This window comes from Lepisma saccharinum, chromosome 8, assembly GCF_977018435.1.
Source record: "Lepisma saccharinum chromosome 8, izLepSacc3.1, whole genome shotgun sequence".
Taxonomy (NCBI): Eukaryota; Metazoa; Arthropoda; class Insecta; order Zygentoma; family Lepismatidae; genus Lepisma; species Lepisma saccharinum.
Window position 1 is genome coordinate 64,688,788 of NC_139236.1, and position 18,194 is coordinate 64,706,981.

The 18,194-nt window shown below is 37.0% G+C and overlaps 1 protein-coding gene across 1 annotated transcript in view; it reads right to left on the bottom strand.

The window, feature by feature from the left end:
• Window positions 1-18,194, bottom strand: part of LOC145991069 (uncharacterized) — a 167,179-nt gene that overhangs the window by 64,560 nt on the left and 84,425 nt on the right. The window contains exons 6-8 of the mRNA XM_083126790.1: window positions 11,627-11,678; window positions 10,184-10,367; window positions 4,929-5,004 (exon numbers count right to left, since the gene is read on the bottom strand). Coding sequence (XP_082982916.1) covers window positions 4,929-5,004; window positions 10,184-10,367; window positions 11,627-11,678 — 312 coding nt within the window. The remainder of the gene's footprint in view (window positions 1-4,928; window positions 5,005-10,183; window positions 10,368-11,626; window positions 11,679-18,194) is intronic.

Below are 18,194 nucleotides of genomic sequence, written 5' to 3' on the forward strand. Positions count from 1 at the left end.
GTTTATTCTGTTAGTGTGAAAGCCATTTTCTTTTGCTATATTAAAAAGCCTTTCTTCTTCATTTTTGATATCCTCATTATTAGAACATAGTCTTTGTGCTCTCAGGAAAAAATTTAAAAATATGTTATCCATTGTTATACGCGAATGTTCTGAATTGGCATGGATGTATTTTTCACCCGCTAATTTTTTTCTATGGACTGATGTTTGAATTGTTGAGTCAGTTGTCTTAATTTGCAGATCAAGGAAAGAAATTACATTGTTATTCATGGGTTCACAAGTGAATTTTATGCGACGATGTGATTCATTTAATAATTTAAATACGTCCATGATGGTGTTATCATTTTTAGCAATAATTAGCACATCTACATATCTGATGTAGAGTTTGATATCCGCACCTATTGCATTAACAATTGGAGATTCTATGTAATGAAGGAAAATGCTGGAGAGGATTCCGGATACTGGGTTTCCCATTGATAGACCATTACTTTGCTGATAGATTTTGCCATCAAATATAAAGTAATTGTAATTTGCACATACAGTAAACCATCGAACCATTTCCCATGATTCTACTGGGTTAACCTTCATCTCAATAAGCCATCTGTGTAATGCATCTGTGGCACCTTCTATTGGGACACTTGGATATAAATTTTCAACATCAAAACTTGCAATACGATACTCATTATTCCAAACAATATTTTTTAGTTTCTGTTTCACTTCATATGCATTTTTAACACTGAATGGTGTTTGTTGTTTAATTATAGCAAGTCTTTCAACTAAATATTTGGATAGTTTGTATGCAGGATGTGTGAAAGTTGCAATGATGGGTCGTATTGGAGTTCCTGGTTTGTGAGTTTTTGGTAGTCCAAAGGCAATCGGCAGGGTTGAATTTTTGACAATGAGTTTTTTCTTCATTTCCCTTGGTATCGTGATACTGCTTTCAATTACTTTCCTTACCTCATTTATTATTTTATTTATAGGGTTTCGAGAGGTTTCTGTGAAATTGTTTACTTTGAAACATTCTTCCATTTTTTCTTTATAGTCCTTAATTCGGATAAGGACAGGTTTATTTTCCTTGTCTGATTTTATTAAGAAAATGTTGTTTTCTTTCAACCAGATCTTGAAGCCATGAACTTTTTTCCCCAACCTTATATGCTCTTTCTCCTGTTCTGTGTATTTTGGACCTCTGTTATTTCTTCTGTTGTATTCAAAACTTAACCGTTCATCAAGAGCATCATGTGTGAGACTTCGTAATTTTCTCTTTTCCTCCTCATCATCTAAGAAATTCAGTGCTTTTTCTATTGAAATCACAAAATCTTCTTTGTGTATATAAGCATTACCAACTGCAAATTTCATTCCGAATTGAAAAATTTGTATATACTCATCAGGTACCTCAATATCCGTAAGATTTATAAATAATCTGTTGTCAATGTTCTTAGTTTCTATTTTACCAGTGACATTAACTGCTTCTCTTCTTTCATTGTTGTTGTGTGTAACTTGTTCTTCTTGAATTAGCTGGTAGAATTTCCTATCAAGTCTCCTTTCTGAAAGCTTGCTGTAGTGTTCTACAACTTGTTGTGTAGCTCTGTTTACTTTATCCCATATGAGTGGATGCAAAGAATTTGACAAAGAATGGTAATGTAGATCCAGTATGGAGTTTTCTTTTTCACAAATGGAGTAAGCCACCATCTTTGAAATTTAATGTAACAGAAAACATCAAGAGACTGTGTGAAAACAATGATGAATTTGAATTACCTGATGATATTTGGGATTCATAATTTAAAAAATGTCAAATAAAAATGCAACAGACTGGTTTTTTTTTGGTTTTTTTCCACAGTTAAGTTGCTATATTACAACAATGTAACATTGACAATGTCCATTATATAACGGATTCTTTTTGTTTAAAAATTACTAACCATTGTTATAACTGTATCTTTAGTCAAAATGAAAATAAATGTCTGATGAAAGGAGCGTGTGTTCTCCTGAAACGTCACAAAGAAAAACTGTTTTCTTATGCTTGTAATAACCGTAAACTACAAGAAACTAATTCTATAATGCAAGCAATGCGTACATACAAGAAAAACTATTATTCATCTATTACGGGGAGAGAGGTACGTACCTTCCAGAAATATCAAATCAAGATTCAAACAACACTTCAGAGAATCAGATTTTTGAGAAGATGCAAGTTAAACAATATAGTGCCAAATTTTTTGAAGTGGAAAGTTAGAACTCGTAATACCTACACCAGTAAATTTAAAGGCAAGCTACAAATGTTAATGATAGGACGACTAATGAGGGACTCGTACTCAGAATTGGACAGCCTTTCTCGAAAGACATATGATCTCCACATCACCTTGTCAAATTCTTTGCATCCACTCATATGGGATAAAGTAAACAGAACTACACAACAAGTTGTAGAACACTACAGCAAGCTTTCAGAAAGGAGACTTGATAGGAAATTCTACCAGCTAATTCAAGAAGAACAAGTTACACACAACAACAATGAAAGAAGAGAAGCAGTTAATGTCACTGGTAAAATAGAAACTAAGAACATTGACAACAGATTATTTATAAATCTTACGGATATTGAGGTACCTGATGAGTATATACAAATTTTTCAATTCGGAATGAAATTTGCAGTTGGTAATGCTTATATACACAAAGAAGATTTTGTGATTTCAATAGAAAAAGCACTGAATTTCTTAGATGATGAGGAGGAAAAGAGAAAATTACGAAGTCTCACACATGATGCTCTTGATGAACGGTTAAGTTTTGAATACAACAGAAGAAATAACAGAGGTCCAAAATACACAGAACGGGAGAAAGAGCATATAAGGTTGGGGAAAAAAGTTCATGGCTTCAAGATCTGGTTGAAAGAAAACAACATTTTCTTAATAAAATCAGACAAGGAAAATAAACCTGTCCTTATCCGAATTAAGGACTATAAAGAAAAAATGGAAGAATGTTTCAAAGTAAACAATTTCACAGAAACCTCTCGAAACCCTATAAATAAAATAATAAATGAGGTAAGGAAAGTAATTGAAAGCAGTATCACGATACCAAGGGAAATGAAGAAAAAACTCATTGTCAAAAATTCAACCCTGCCGATTGCCTTTGGACTACCAAAAACTCACAAACCAGGAACTCCAATACGACCCATCATTGCAACTTTCACACATCCTGTATACAAACTATCCAAATACTTAGTTGAAAGACTTGCTATAATTAAACAACAAACACCATTCAGTGTTAAAAATGCATATGAAGTGAAACAGAAACTAAAAAATATTGTTTGGAATAATGAGTATCGTATTGCAAGTTTTGATGTTGAAAATTTATATCCAAGTGTCCCAATAGAAGGTGCCACAGATGCATTACACAGATGGCTTATTGAGATGAAGGTTAACCCAGTAGAATCATGGGAAATGGTTCGATGGTTTACTGTATGTGCAAATTACAATTACTTTATATTTGATGGCAAAATCTATCAGCAAAGTAATGGTCTATCAATGGGAAACCCAGTATCCGGAATCATCTCCAGCATTTTCCTTCATTACATAGAATCTCCAATTGTTAATGCAATAGGTGCGGATATCAAACTCTACATCAGATATGTAGATGATGTGCTAATTATTGCTAAAAATGATAACACCATCATGGACGTATTTAAATTATTAAATGAATCACATCGTCGCATAAAATTCACTTGTGAACCCATGAATAACAATGTAATTTCTTTCCTTGATCTGCAAATTAAGACAACTGACTCAACAATTCAAACATCAGTCCATAGAAAAAAATTAGCGGGTGAAAAATACATCCATGCCAATTCAGAACATTCGCGTATAACAATGGATAACATATTTTTAAATTTTTTCCTGAGAGCACAAAGACTATGTTCTAATAATGAGGATATCAAAAATGAAGAAGAAAGGCTTTTTAATATAGCAAAAGAAAATGGCTTTCACACTAACAGAATAAACCAAATCAAAAAACAAGTAGCAAGAAAACTAAAGGAAAAGAGAAATACAGACAAAGATGAAAAATCTGTTGAAAAGAAATTTGTGTGCATTCCATTCCACAAGGGATTCTCACATAAAATTGCAAAAATTTTCAGAAGTTTTGATTTCAAAATTGTTTTTAAATCACCAAGAAGTTTGGAATGTACATTTAATGAATTCAAAATGAGAAACTCTCTACCAGATGCGGAAACCACAGGAATATATAATATAAGTTGTTCATGTTCAAAGGATTATGTGGGACAAACAGCAAGGAAAATGGCAATAAGATGGCACGAACACGATTTGGACATTATAAATCTAAACCCAAGAACAGGTTTGTCAACTCATATCATCGAAGAGAAACATTTGATTAAAAAGAGAAGGGTTTTAAAAAGATTAACGGGAAACACAGAGTTGAATGTCTGGGAAGCTTCGATCATTGCAGAAGAACACTGGAATAAATTAAATAATGAAAATGGTAATGTAGATCCAGTATGGAGTTTTCTTTTTCACAAATGGAGTAAGCCACCATCTTTGAAATTTAATGTAACAGAAAACATCAAGAGACTGTGTGAAAACAATGATGAATTTGAATTACCTGATGATATTTGGGATTCATAATTTAAAAAATCTCAAATAAAAATACAACAGACTGTTTTTTTTTTGTTTTTTTTCCACAGTTAAGTTGCTATATTACAACAATGTAACATTGACAACGTCCATTATATAACGGATTCTTTTTGTTTAAAAATTACTAACCATTGTTATAACTGTATCTTTAGTCAAAATGAAAATAAATGTCTGATGAAAGGAGCGTGTGTTCTCCTGAAACGTCACAAAGAAAAACTGTTTTCTTATGCTTGTAATAACCGTAAACTACAAGAAACTAATAAGATGTAATTACCTTACTAATATGAATATTTCAATTACCTGTGAAGCAAGCCTAGGATCTAATGGCAAACTGAGATTTCCCACCAGACATTTCACCTGGTTGTATTCCTCCTCCCTTAGAAGAGAAGAAAAATTTTATCAGACATCATTCATATGTTTAAACCTTCTGCATCTGGCCTTCATTTAAGCACCATGTTGCTTGAAAGTGGCCCATGCATCAGCTGGAACCACACTGCTTGCTGGTGAAATTGGATGTGTGTAACCCATGAACAAAAACATAGAGATTTATTTTAATTAAAATATTTCAATATTACATGCCTTTGTCACAGAAGATGTTGGAAATGTTTTCTTTGTATTGCCACACACTTTTTACATCTTTTGAGAAAGTTTGCATCCACATGCAATGCTTATCAACACTCACCACTTATCGGTTTACCACTTATCACCTCAGCCAACTACACAGAAGAGAATACAAATCATTCTTCAACATGAAAAATCCACCCCTATGAAAGCACAATACTGACTGACATTCACAGCAGCCAAGCAGAGGAGAGTCTGAGGCACGAGATCTGTTGTTGACTACATTCTCTTGGTCAACAATGACAGTACTCACATCCACACAGGCGTCACCATAGACAGCACTCATTCGTCGATAAATGTCAACGGGCACACAACCCTCTGCTGTGAGGAATTCAATAACAGCACATTGTTTCAACCGCACGTCCATGTACATCGCCATTTTACTCACTATTGTGTGCAGGTGAACGCCGATAGATGTTGCAACAATCAGTGAATCAGTGATTATTCTCACACCAATTGCACGTGTCTCTGAGCAGTGTTTCCAGAGTTATTGCATAGGAGGCCAAACTTTTCAAAATGCCCTCGTATTGTTATAACAAGCATGCACAACACCATGAAAAATTTAATATATTGTGGTGTATTAATGATATTGCTTACAAATTTATTTTAGTTAAGATGCATTACATTACAAAAATCCATGATAAATTATAGGGTTGGACTGATATGTTGATACCAATGTAATATAAAGTTTACTGTTCCCGATATACAGGGTGGGTCAATAAGTCACTTAACACCCTCAGTACAAGGCCACTGCGGCATGGAATGTGAAAATGGCGATGACCAATCATTGCCTGGCCAAGGGGGAACCACATTGACGCCACCTACACGGTCGGCGGCCATCTTGAATTCAACTTCAGAATTTTAAATGGGAAGGGGGTCGTGCGACATATCAAAATGGGCTAGAATTTCACGAGAAATGCAATGGTGAAGGTTTTTTCGACGTATCTTTAACCAGTAAAAAGTTATGACTGAATTCTTGTACCAATTTGCTCCTTTTCGAGGTGTTAGAAAAATGCCTTAAAATTTGTTTAGCGCATCGGTAATGCATCGAGATCAAAGTGACGTCTAGGGAGAGACGTTCGCATGCCATTGCACATTATTTTAATCGGATACATGCATGAAGAGCTGCTCATTATGAATGGTTGTTGCGAACAATTGCAGTGTGACGCTTCCATTACATGAAAAGTCCTTCACAGTGACAAGGCTAATGTTTATGTTCAGAAGGAAGTTTATAAACAGAATATTCGATGCTTTTTATCTGATAACCCATTTTTGACAGATCAAAGCTGAATGGTTAGTGTTGGTAAGTTAATGGTGTGACGTGCTGTAACACGATTGGTTAGTCAATTTTCCATCAACGGAACCTTAAATGCTTAGGGATACTTGGATTTGTTAAATAAACAGTTTTTTTCATCCTTGCTTATGGAAGAACGTACTTTTTACAGAGTTTTTTCAATAGGGAAGAACACCAGAACACTTATGGGAACGTTATGAACCAGTTTTTGTCCAAAGTTAGTTATCAGATGACAAGGGTCACATATTCTGTTTATGAACTTCCTTCTGAACATAAACATTAGCCTTGTCACTGTGAAGGACTTTTAATTCAATGGAAGCGTCACACTGTAAATTGTTTGCGACAACCATTTATAATGCGCAGTTCTTCATGGATGTATCCGATTAAAATCGTGTGCAATGGCATGCGAACTTCTCTCCCTAGATGTCACTTTGATCTCGATGCATTAACGATGCGCTAAACAAATTTTAAGGCATTTTTCTAACACCTCGAAAAGGAGCAAATTGGTACAAGAATTCAGTCATAACTTTTTACTGGTTAAAGATACGTCGAAAAAACCTTCACCATTGCATTTCTCGTGAAATTCTAGCCCATTTTGATATGTCGCACGACCCCCTTCCCATTTAAAATTCTGAAGTTGAATTCAAGATGGCGGACATCAAGATGGCCGCCGACCGTGTGGGTGGCGTCAATGTGGTTCCCCCTTGGCCAGGCAATGATTGGTTATCGCCATTTTCACATTCCATGCCGCAGTGGCCTTGTACTGAGGGTGTTAAGTGACTTATTGAGCCACCCTGTATAATACGTATTATACTACTCCAATATACTATTGTAAATTTTCCTTGAAAAAACCTATAGTTCAAATCACAAACCCTGACACCTTCTGTAAACAAAACCACCTGCATGCAGAAAGCATTGCAAACTCATAGAAGTAAAATAATCCACACGAAAATCCAGCGTTGTTACAGGATTCATTACGTAAGGTAAAACAATGGCAAATTTGTAGTATGGGATACGCTGCCGCAAATGACGTCTCACTTTAAACCCAATGCTCTTTCTTTTTTTACTTATTGCTTCACCTTTATGGTTAACTCTTTGCACCAGTAATCACTTCCCATAAATTTGGCTTCTTTCTTTGAATATATTTTACTTGCATTTTTTAGACAAAATGATATAACATGGTAATGTATATTTCTAAGGTTTGATATAGATAGGAGTGTATTTGAAACGTGTTTGTACATTTTATGTAAATTGTATCTTATGTAAATAAAATATATAATGGGCATAAACAGCCATATGCATTGCTGTAAGTCCAATAAATATATTGATGATGATCAAAACAAGACAAAAAGTTCGTAAATTTATTGCGGTTGGAAACTTTGACAAGCATCCTAATAACGATTTTTGTTCCGCCAAATATAGTGCACTTCGTAAAATAACTTGGTGACATGGCAAGGCAAGATAAGTGTGAACATTTTGAAATAATATAACTTTCAATGAGCTTAGAGATTTGTGTACATAATGATATTTTATAACATTGGTTATTTTCTAAAAATAATCATGTGAACAGCAAGGAAGTAGTGCAACTTAGTAATATTGCCTGACTTAGCCTTAGAAAAATAACATGCCGAGTTCTATGCGTGAGGGAAAGTCTCAGTGTTCTCCGAGCTTGTTTTCAAAATACCAGCAAGGACAGCCTTTGAAAAGGGGTGAGAAACAGATTCTACTCAATATTTATGTAACGTTCTGTCAGTAGTATCCTGAGAAACCAGTAAATGAAGTGGTTAAGTTGGTATCCCAGTGCAGTGGTGTGTCAGTGTCTGCAGTTTTAAGGGTTATGAAAGAGAGAATGACCGGAAGAGTAACAATGTATGCGGCTGCATATTCGTGTGATGTTTTGAGAACGGGTTCTCACATTCAGAGGCTCTTATATGAAATGAATAGGTGCGGCGAACTATGAGTGTAACAGCAGATGATTGCGGTCATGGATCAGCTGACGCGGAGTGATACATCGAATCGGTGAGACCGTTTGTTTACAGAAGGTCTCAGGGATGGTGATTTAGACCTTAAATGGTTCATTCACCCTACAACTTAATGCATGCAATCAGGTGACTAAAAGGTTCTGTCTTAGAAAAACAAACTTTGTATTTAGACATATATGCTTGAAAGCCAGAATTTTATGAATTGTACCTTTATGTTCATAAAAAATAATAACAAAATGGCAGAAATTTTGCACTCTTGCAAGCTCAAGAAATATCTGGAACAGCCCTTTACAGAGGTTATGCGAACTTTCCAAAGAATGAAGTATAGGAATTAACTATCAAGTAATAAGCAACCAATGTTACTGATTAGATAGTAAGTTACTTTGTGTGATGATGCGGAATAATTTGTAAACTTTGCCATGTTCATAAAGAAAGTAACAAATATATATTGTGTCTAGTAGATAAAATATATGTAAGTGATTTCATTACACAAACAAATCATTGTAACCAAAACATCAACAATGAGATGTGGCCAGTAGCAAACAGGATCAGTAATATTGACATCAATATAGAGTATTATATTGATTCAATTAATCATTATTTATTGTCTTCTCTGTATGGTTATTCTTTCAACCAATTAATCAGTGTCACTATTGTCTACCTCAAATGTCATGACCATTGCAAAGGGCAGGATAAAAAGAAAAACAAACAGAATATTATTAGAAGAAAAAATTCCCCCTTTACATTCACCTCACACATAAATATAAACAATCAAAAATGTTAATTATGTAAATTCAACCAATAACATGCTACAGAGCATTCCGTGACATTCGCTATGAGACTCAGTGGCAAGCGGCCTGGCGTCAGCGCTTGTCTTTCCCGGCAAACGGGTCTGCGACAGTCGCACGCTACAGTCTGTTTTTTTTTCGCTCTCCCTGCCTTTGCTCTCTTTCCCTATCTGTTGATGTTGCAGACTTACGCCAGTATAATCCTCCCTCGGAAGTTGTGTTGTGTCGTGTCCGTGTGTTGAAGATTGTGGCTTAATATGGCACCACAAAAGTATACATTACAACAAAGGATTTATCTTGTCGAGTGTTACTTCGGAAAGAGGAATTGTGGAGAAGTGCGATGACGTTTTGCAACAAAATTTCCTGGTGTTCCCGTTCCACATAGGACCACTATATTAAACCTCATAAAAAAAGTTAGAGTAACAGGGTCAGCCTGCGATTTTTATTTATGGGGAAATCTAAAAAATAAAGTATACAAAGACAATCTGCACACCATCCGTGAGTTAAAAGGCAGTATTGTACGAGAAATCGGGAGAATTACAGTAGACGAACTTGCACGTGTAAATGCCAATTTCCTTGGAAGATGCCAGGAATGTGTTGTAGCAGAGGGACATCATTTTCAACACCTTCTGCAGTCAAGGTTAGTACACAATATGAAAACTGTAATTTTAATAGCCGACTGTCGCAGACCCGTTCACCGGGATAGACAAGCGCTGTGCCACGCCGCTTGCCTCCAAGTGTCGTAGCGAATGTTACGGAATGCTCTGTATTAACTTCCACAAGGGAGAGAGTGAAAACCCAGACATTTTTCACAAGAGATTTGAAGGATCAAAACTTTGAGTCTTCACATCAGATGTTTGCAACACTTACTCAAGTGCTGGTGGCTTTGGTAAACCTCTGGAGCAAATCAACTTTGGTGGTGGTCGAGCGGGCACAGGTGGTTTTGGACCCGGAGGACGGGCATTTCTAGTCGCAGGTGACCAACTCCGGGACGGCTCCACAGTTGCACATTGCTTTTGCTGATTGGAACCCAGCACAACAGGTTTCAAGGAATCTGCAAGTTAATACGTTCAACAACTAACTTTAGAGTATAGCATCAGAAATCAATACTAATAAACTTTAATAATACTGGTAATTATACTAGGAATGAAAAAAACTTATACATAAAAAAAATTAAAAACAAATAGAAAAATCAACAATTGTTTGTGTTAGCAAAAGTTCTGCTTAAATTTATTGTTCACATTTCTAAAAAATCATTAGGCCCAAGTTCCTTTTGTTTTACTGTGGTTTCATCATGCTACAAATGCAATTTTAACATGGTTCGATTTCCTTCTGTTAACACATACTGCAGAGTTTTAGCAATTACTTAAGATTTTGAAAACTGTAATTATGTAACTATATGTAGTTATAGGCAAGCCAAGTTTGGTTTTCTTAGCATTAAAATAAAGTTACGAAATGCATTCTACTAAGGTTCCGATTTACTTCTACATGAATTCCCACTGGTCTACGATACTTACAGTGGCTTGTCAATGGAAAATACATTGTCCGTGCAAGGTAATTTTTAAGTTGTTTTTTTTCAACATAAATAACTTTTTATCGGAAACCAAACAGTGCTCATTACTTTAAGGAACGTTCAAATTTTGTGTGACAATGATTGCCAAAATTCTATGATAATTAGTCTTCCTGCTAGGAGAATTTGAAAAAAAATCATAAAACAATCGGAACCATTACCAATTATTATGGTAGTCAAATGCTGACTTGGATCATGTATTCATACCCTCTCACATTCTCAACATTATGTTCTTGATGACGCGAAACCAGAAGTATTCGACCGTAAAAAAGCTCACTGAAGTAATGGCCAAATTGCATTAATACACAAGAACAGAACAGAAGTAGAAAGTGTATGCACTGTAGCAGAAGGTATACATAATGTTAAAAAAAGATTAAACAGTGTATAGTTCAGAAATACTCAAATAATCTAAGCTAACCTGCCTAACCTATTCATGCAAGCACTTTGACAGGTAATGATATTTATTAGTTTAAAAAAAACTTGGAAATACTGAGGCAACGTTAACATAAGCTGGCTAACCTACTCACATATGGGACAGAAAAATCACCGTGGAACAAGTATCCATTATGTCTCTTTGGTGTGTGCATTTAAGCATTTAGCAAATTCATATGATGTAAAACAGATGCAAGCATAATGATGAGACTGAAATCCAGCAATATGAAATTGGGCAGTACCTGCATGATATTTCAAATTAAGTTTTCAATCTAATTATTCCTAATGACAACCATAAAAACAATGATTACCTTTGGATGATGTAACCCCATTTGCCAATACAGGTATGGTGGAACTCTGCTGCTAAAATATGAAAATAACATTTGTTTACAGTCTTCAATGGTCACACGAATATGTTAACAAGCATTATGTGTATTATTATGACATTAGTTAGGTAAAGTAATAGAGAAGGGATTATTTCTCAACAGTAAACAAAACAATTGAACTCTTGTGTGTGCATTAAACTTCATTCTCACAATCAGAACTATTTGATTTAATTTGCTGGTGATAATTCAAATCAGAGAGGTAGGAAGATTATACCAAATACAAAAGTCATAAAACAAACAGGATAAAAGTACAAAAGTTTAAATGAGTAATATTACGGAGCAGTCATATATAAAAGCGTTGAAATGCTGAACTGCGTCTGCAATACACATTTCTACAGGTTAGGCTTATACATACGTTCGTCTACTTAATCCTTACTTATTTTATTCATTGTTGTGTTTGGATTTTCGTACATTTGTATTAGAATGTTGTGTTTCTCCTTACATTTCATAATCTATTCGGTAAATAACTTTAAAATAATGACAAGATATTAAAACTCACTTCTGTCACAGAGGTCACTCACTACCCCTTTCCTTTCCGTTATCTCGTCAAGAATTACAACAGAGCACTATTTTTATTTATTTTTAAGAAAATAAGAACATTAAAATGAATTGCATTCATAGTGGCCGATAGGACTGTCCATGGTCTTGAAGGCACTCCTGTATTTGTTTTAACAAATTTCAACACACGCCTAGAACATCACACGCTTGTTGTTCCGGATGCAAACGCAGTTGCAGTTCTTCTGTTTATGTCAGCTGAACCAAACCATTGAACCTACAGCAAGTGACCTTGACTGTGTCAGCGGTTATTACATACAGTGTGTTCCACCGATGTCTTGAAAACCATGCGTATATCTATGCCCTTTTTTTATTATTATTATTATTTTGCGTCTCGAAGCCTCGTTCTTTGGAATTTTTAAATACTTCCCGTTGTCAATTAATTCTACAGGATGGAAGATACAGAAATTAATTAATGAGTCAAGTCGGATAGATTTTTTTCTTCAAAATACCAATTTGGGTGGCTTGTCTTGAAAATTTGCCTGGTTTACCGCAACAATTCTTTTTTATTGTATATATTTATTAAACGACCCCTAGGGAGATGAATTCGATATAATAGAAATAAAATACTAAGACTAACAGAAGTCTGACAACTTCAAATTTTACAACTTCGATATTTTTCATAAAATATCAATTTTTACCGACAATTTGACTTGGGGTTTCCTTCACCAAGGGAAATTTCCCTTCATGTAGCAACACTGCCTCTGCCAAGCGTGTCATGCCGGCCTCCGTGATGCCCGGTCAACACAGCGTCATAAGACGCCTCATCTTCACGATTAACCGAAAGTGGCAGAGGAGCGAAGCAAAAAATCAATCAATGAAGGCAAAGCGTGGCACAGAAACAGAAAATAACAAGCCGTTTCTCCCGCCAACCAGGGTTGTTAATGAAACTAACATGAGCAAACATGCGTGCGCTGGATATTTCTTTCAACAACCTTTGAAACCTGGAACATTTGTCAGAAACAAGTGTCATTTGTGTAAGGATAACCCGTGGTGCCGGCTTCACTCCCACCTGCCGAGGTGAGAGATCATCCAATCAGTTACGGGATGAGGCATGGTTAGCACGACGAGCCCCAAGTCATTGTTGTAGGTTTCCATAACCGGGTTACGCTACTCATTCGTTGCTCCCCCAATTTCCTCACTGTAGGTCCCATACAGAGGGCGAAATGTCAGGAGAAACGTTTTTAGCTTCCCCCACTCGAACCTGCTCGCGTCCCGTAACAGGAGTCGTTAGCATGACGCCTTAGACCGCACGGCTACGGTGTGGGACCTGGAGCAATAGAGGGTCTGCGAAATATTTTGTATGTGCATATAGGCTATGTCAAAGAAAGTACAAAAAAATGACAGCATTTAGTATTTCAGTGTTCGGAAAGTTACTTCTTTAAAAGTAACTAGTTACAGTTGCTTGCTTCAAAAAGTAACAGAGATACAGTTACTCATTTTGAAAAGTAACTCAGTTACAGTTACTTTCTGTTGGAAATTTTCTTGCAAATAATTTACACACAATCAATAATCTGGCACATAATATAAGTCTTCATACATTTAAATTATCAGTAGGGCTTGGAAGTTGAGGAAAAATTCTTTTTTTCCCCCTAGTGTCTCAAGACGAGGCCCAACATAATATATGTTCATTTTGGGTCATTGTAGGCCAGAAAAAGGTGGGTTTTATTTGTCCTTTTTTGCCTTTTTCGGCGTTTTTTGGTCCTTTTTTAGCCTTTGAAGGTGGCGCGCAGAGGAAGGCACATTTATACGTCCTTTTTTCCGTTTTTAGGTCTCTTTTTTTGGCAATTTATAGGTCTTCAACTTCCGAGCCGTAGTTATCAGTATTGTATTTTAGAAATTTGCAGCGGGGGAGTGGAATTCTACTAACTGTAGTGATGATATCATAAAATTGATGAAGGGTCACTCACAAAGAACACTCATGGCCAGGCCAGATTCGAACCCAGGGTCCCTGTTGCCGTAGTGCGGTTTCCAAATGTGTGTGTATTACTTTTGCTCATAAAGTCACAAAGGTAACATACATAAGAGGCAAAATTCCATTGGTGGGCCTGTCACCCCCTCCCTCTTCCTTAGGATGTGTGTACCGACATGACATTCAATATGGTAATTGTTATAATTAATACAATTACTTCATACCTGCACTTAGTAAACAAAACATGCGTTGATGCAGCATTGATATTTTTTCTGAGCTTTAGTGAAAATATGTGTGCGCAATAATTGGTTCTCTGTTATTAATGATGGCAAATTTTGTACACATGTAAATAATAAAGGAAGCAATGAATCAATAACAAAATGGTTTCTTGAAATTTAGTGATAAAATAACTCCGAAAGTCCCCCCCCTTCTCAGGCAAGTAAGTTTCTTGAACGGCACAAGTAAACAAGGGTTCAGACGCCTCACTCCCCTCCCCCACAAAAGTCTCCAACAATTACAATTTAAGTACGAATTTATCAGTTATATATGCCCTGTTTGTGTCATGAGAAAAACATCTATTTGACTCAATATTTCTTGTTAGTTCGTTCAATTTTTGTTACCCGTTGCGAGTCCAGAAAAAGAAAAAACAAGTGCGCGTCTTTTACTGTTGCTACAAAGGAAACTACATATTTACTGTTTTATTTAAATTTTCAAGAACTTAAACGCTATCAAATTATATCTTCACAAGGCGGGAGGGGGGGAGGGAGGGTTAGGCATATAAAGAGTGTCACAGAGATTGATTGATTGAATTGTTGTTATAAGTCCACTTTATGCACAGAAAGGCTAATCGCACCTACAGTTTTAAAGTAGGATCCGAACCACAAGGCGAGGACGCTACCATTGCACCATCGGGGAGGCCCTAAGTGTCACAGAGAGAAATAAATTTCAAGTGGTTGTGTGTTATCATTTATCAATGAACTGAAGTCAAGAATTACATTGTAAACTTACCCCTTCAGTCCTCCTGTAGAAGATTTCATTAACAAGCGTGTGAGATGGCTAGATATTCTTCCTCTTCGTTGGTTTGCCACATGAGTGTTGCAATTATCACACTGTTCTTAAGAAATGTCTTTGTAAAGAACTACTGTGCTCGCGAAAAAATCCATGTAGGCTATCTTCCGCCTACTACGATTGTTCCACTCATTCATGTAAATAGACGTTCTGCGGTGGATGACCGTATTCGATTCACCATGACAACAACTCTGTCATTCATTGTGACAGATTTTCTGGCAAATTCCATGGACAAAGAAAATAAATGAGGAGGTTGTCCTTGACCCCTTGATTCTTTTATCTATGCCTTGACCATCACTTCAGGGAGTGATGCCTTGACGCTTGCCACTTGGACAGTTCTAGGAATAGGGTATTACTTGAGGCTATCGCCAAACACGGCTTTTAATTGTCTGACAGGAAAGTGTGGCAACGCAAATGAATGGCGAAGAGGAAAAAAAGTAGCCAATCTGTCAGCAATTTACATCACAATAACAATTTATTGTCTTAAAGTAACTGTTGAAACGTTAGTTCTGCTGAAAACAAGTTAACTCTGTTACAGTTATTTGATTTCAAAAGTAACTGTTACTTGCAACTGAGTTACTTGTAACTAGTTACTTCCAAACACTAGTATTTATCATAGAAGGTTCTCGCAAATGTAACGAAAGTAAATATATGTTTGGAGTCATTATATACATTATAACACCATTAAGCCTTGTTTCCATGATATCAAAAACTCAATATGCTGACCAAGGCAGTTATTTATTTTATTAAAAACATAAACTAAACGTAACGTTTCAACCTTCTAGCAAGGTCTTCTTCAGACTCTGTATCAAGTACAAATGTGTACAGAGTCTGAAGAAGACCTTGCTAGAAGGTTGAAACGTTACGTTTAGTTTATGTTTTTAATAAAATAAATAACTGCCTTGGTCAGCATATTTAGTTTTTCATTATATACATGTTTTAACTATTTGTGTTTGTTGTAGGAAAGGGAAGATACACGACACGGCAAGCGAAATGAAGAGGAGAAGGTGTCACGGTACCTAGTGACATGTAAAACGCAGTTCGATAAAAAATATTTTTTGTTTATTGATTCATTATATGCACCAACTTGAAAGTGTGAGGTTGTTTATTTTTGTGAATAAACTTGTATCCGACCCAGACGTCGGGAGTTGAGAGATGGGGTTTTTCTTGAGTGACAGCGGAACTGTCTTTTCGGCTTAGGACATGACATATTTGCACCGACACGGAGATACGAAAGGAATATTTTCATCGAGACCGGGCTTCAAGCCAGCGGGCGGTCGAACCCATTCTTCACGGATGACCAGGTACACCAGCTGGAGCTCAAGCTTGCAAGGATCGACGACGCGCACTTGACCGCGTTTCAAGACAATGGAGAGAGGTCATTTCCACCCCCTCAGAAAGTGAAGCGAAGCCACCTTAGCGTCATTCCCAACGGACGAATTTGAATCTCTCTTAAATACGCGGTGCTACCATCCCAGAGACAGTTTTTACCCGGATTTCACAGAGAGAGCATCTCCGCGCTACACTCTCGCGTGATCATCGTTTTGTGTCCGTGAACTTTGTTTCCTTACGAACCGCGAGCGAATCGCAGATAGAGCGTTACCAGTGTGCGCCTTATTTTTGGTGAAGATTACGCGGTGATTTGTTTTCGCCAAGCGTGGACTACATAAGGATGGAGGGCTAAAGAAGATAGAGAAGGGGGGCGTCGCTCCCCCTGACGCCTGCAACGACGCCGAAGCCAGTCAGCCAACGCCAAGGACGACACCAAAGCCAAACACTGCCCAAAGCCCGAAGAACGTCTTCAGAACGACGCCGATCGAAGCCCGCCTCCAGAGAGAGAGATTGAAGGACGACTCCAGAACGACGCCGATCGAAGCCAGAGGGAGAGATTGAAGGACGACTCCAGAACGACGCTTCCAGAACGACGCCGAATCGAAGCCAGTCACCAGAGAGATTCCGAACCGGCGCGTGACCACGTACATCCGACGCTAGTAGCAAGAGGAACACCCGAAGTTCTGAGGAGGTGCAAGTACACCATATCGTCGCAATTATTCTTCATCGCGATCGACCTCGGAGGACAATTTCGCCACAAAGGAACCGTGTGCAAGTCCCGCGTCCAGGAGAGATGAATGACCACGCCATGTAGCAGAGTCTGGTACAGTATACTTCAGAGGGTCTCATGTACATGTAAACGTGCGTCGTTAGTATCAACACCGTACAGTTAACGCCGAAGCTTCACTTATTAGCAAAGTTACTCAGGAAAAACCTAAACCTAACCCCGCGTCTGATAATTTTTGGTATTGTTATAAAAAGGAGTTATTTCAGGTTCAGATGTGCTAATTTAATTGTCTGCATTCAGCGTTAGAAGCTCCATTTCATTTCTTTAATATTTAGTGTAAATTGTCAAAGTGTGCTCCATTTCTTGTGTAACCGACCGCCCCGTCGCGCCATTTAATTTGTCGATAGTTGACTGGTGAGTCCCTTTTAATTGTGGAAAGCGTAGTTGTTTTTATTGCAAGGTCGTGTGCGTGAAATAGTATTATTTGTTGCATAGTGGTTTTTAAGGTAATTTTTGCTCGCGCCGACGATTGATTAGTGTATTCCGGCAGCTGGAGCCAATTAAGTTTTTGCATCATTATGTAATTGAGTAGTTGTTCTCATGGGACGAGAGAGGCTTGTGTGTAATGCCCCCGTCCGGGAAACTTGTATAATGTCGAGCTTGCGACTCGATGCATACGTTCATTCGAACGAAAGATTTAACCACGCCGACCCAATTGTCTTAGTTAACCGCTTTCCGAGGGCTGGCACTTAAGTTAAATTAAAAGAGCACAGGAGCTGGCAGACAAATGCCCTAAATTCACATAAAGGTTTAAAAATTAAAAGGAATGATATGTTAATGAGATCCGTAATATGTATTTATACTTCATATGTAAAAATACCTCATGTGTGTGAAAGAGA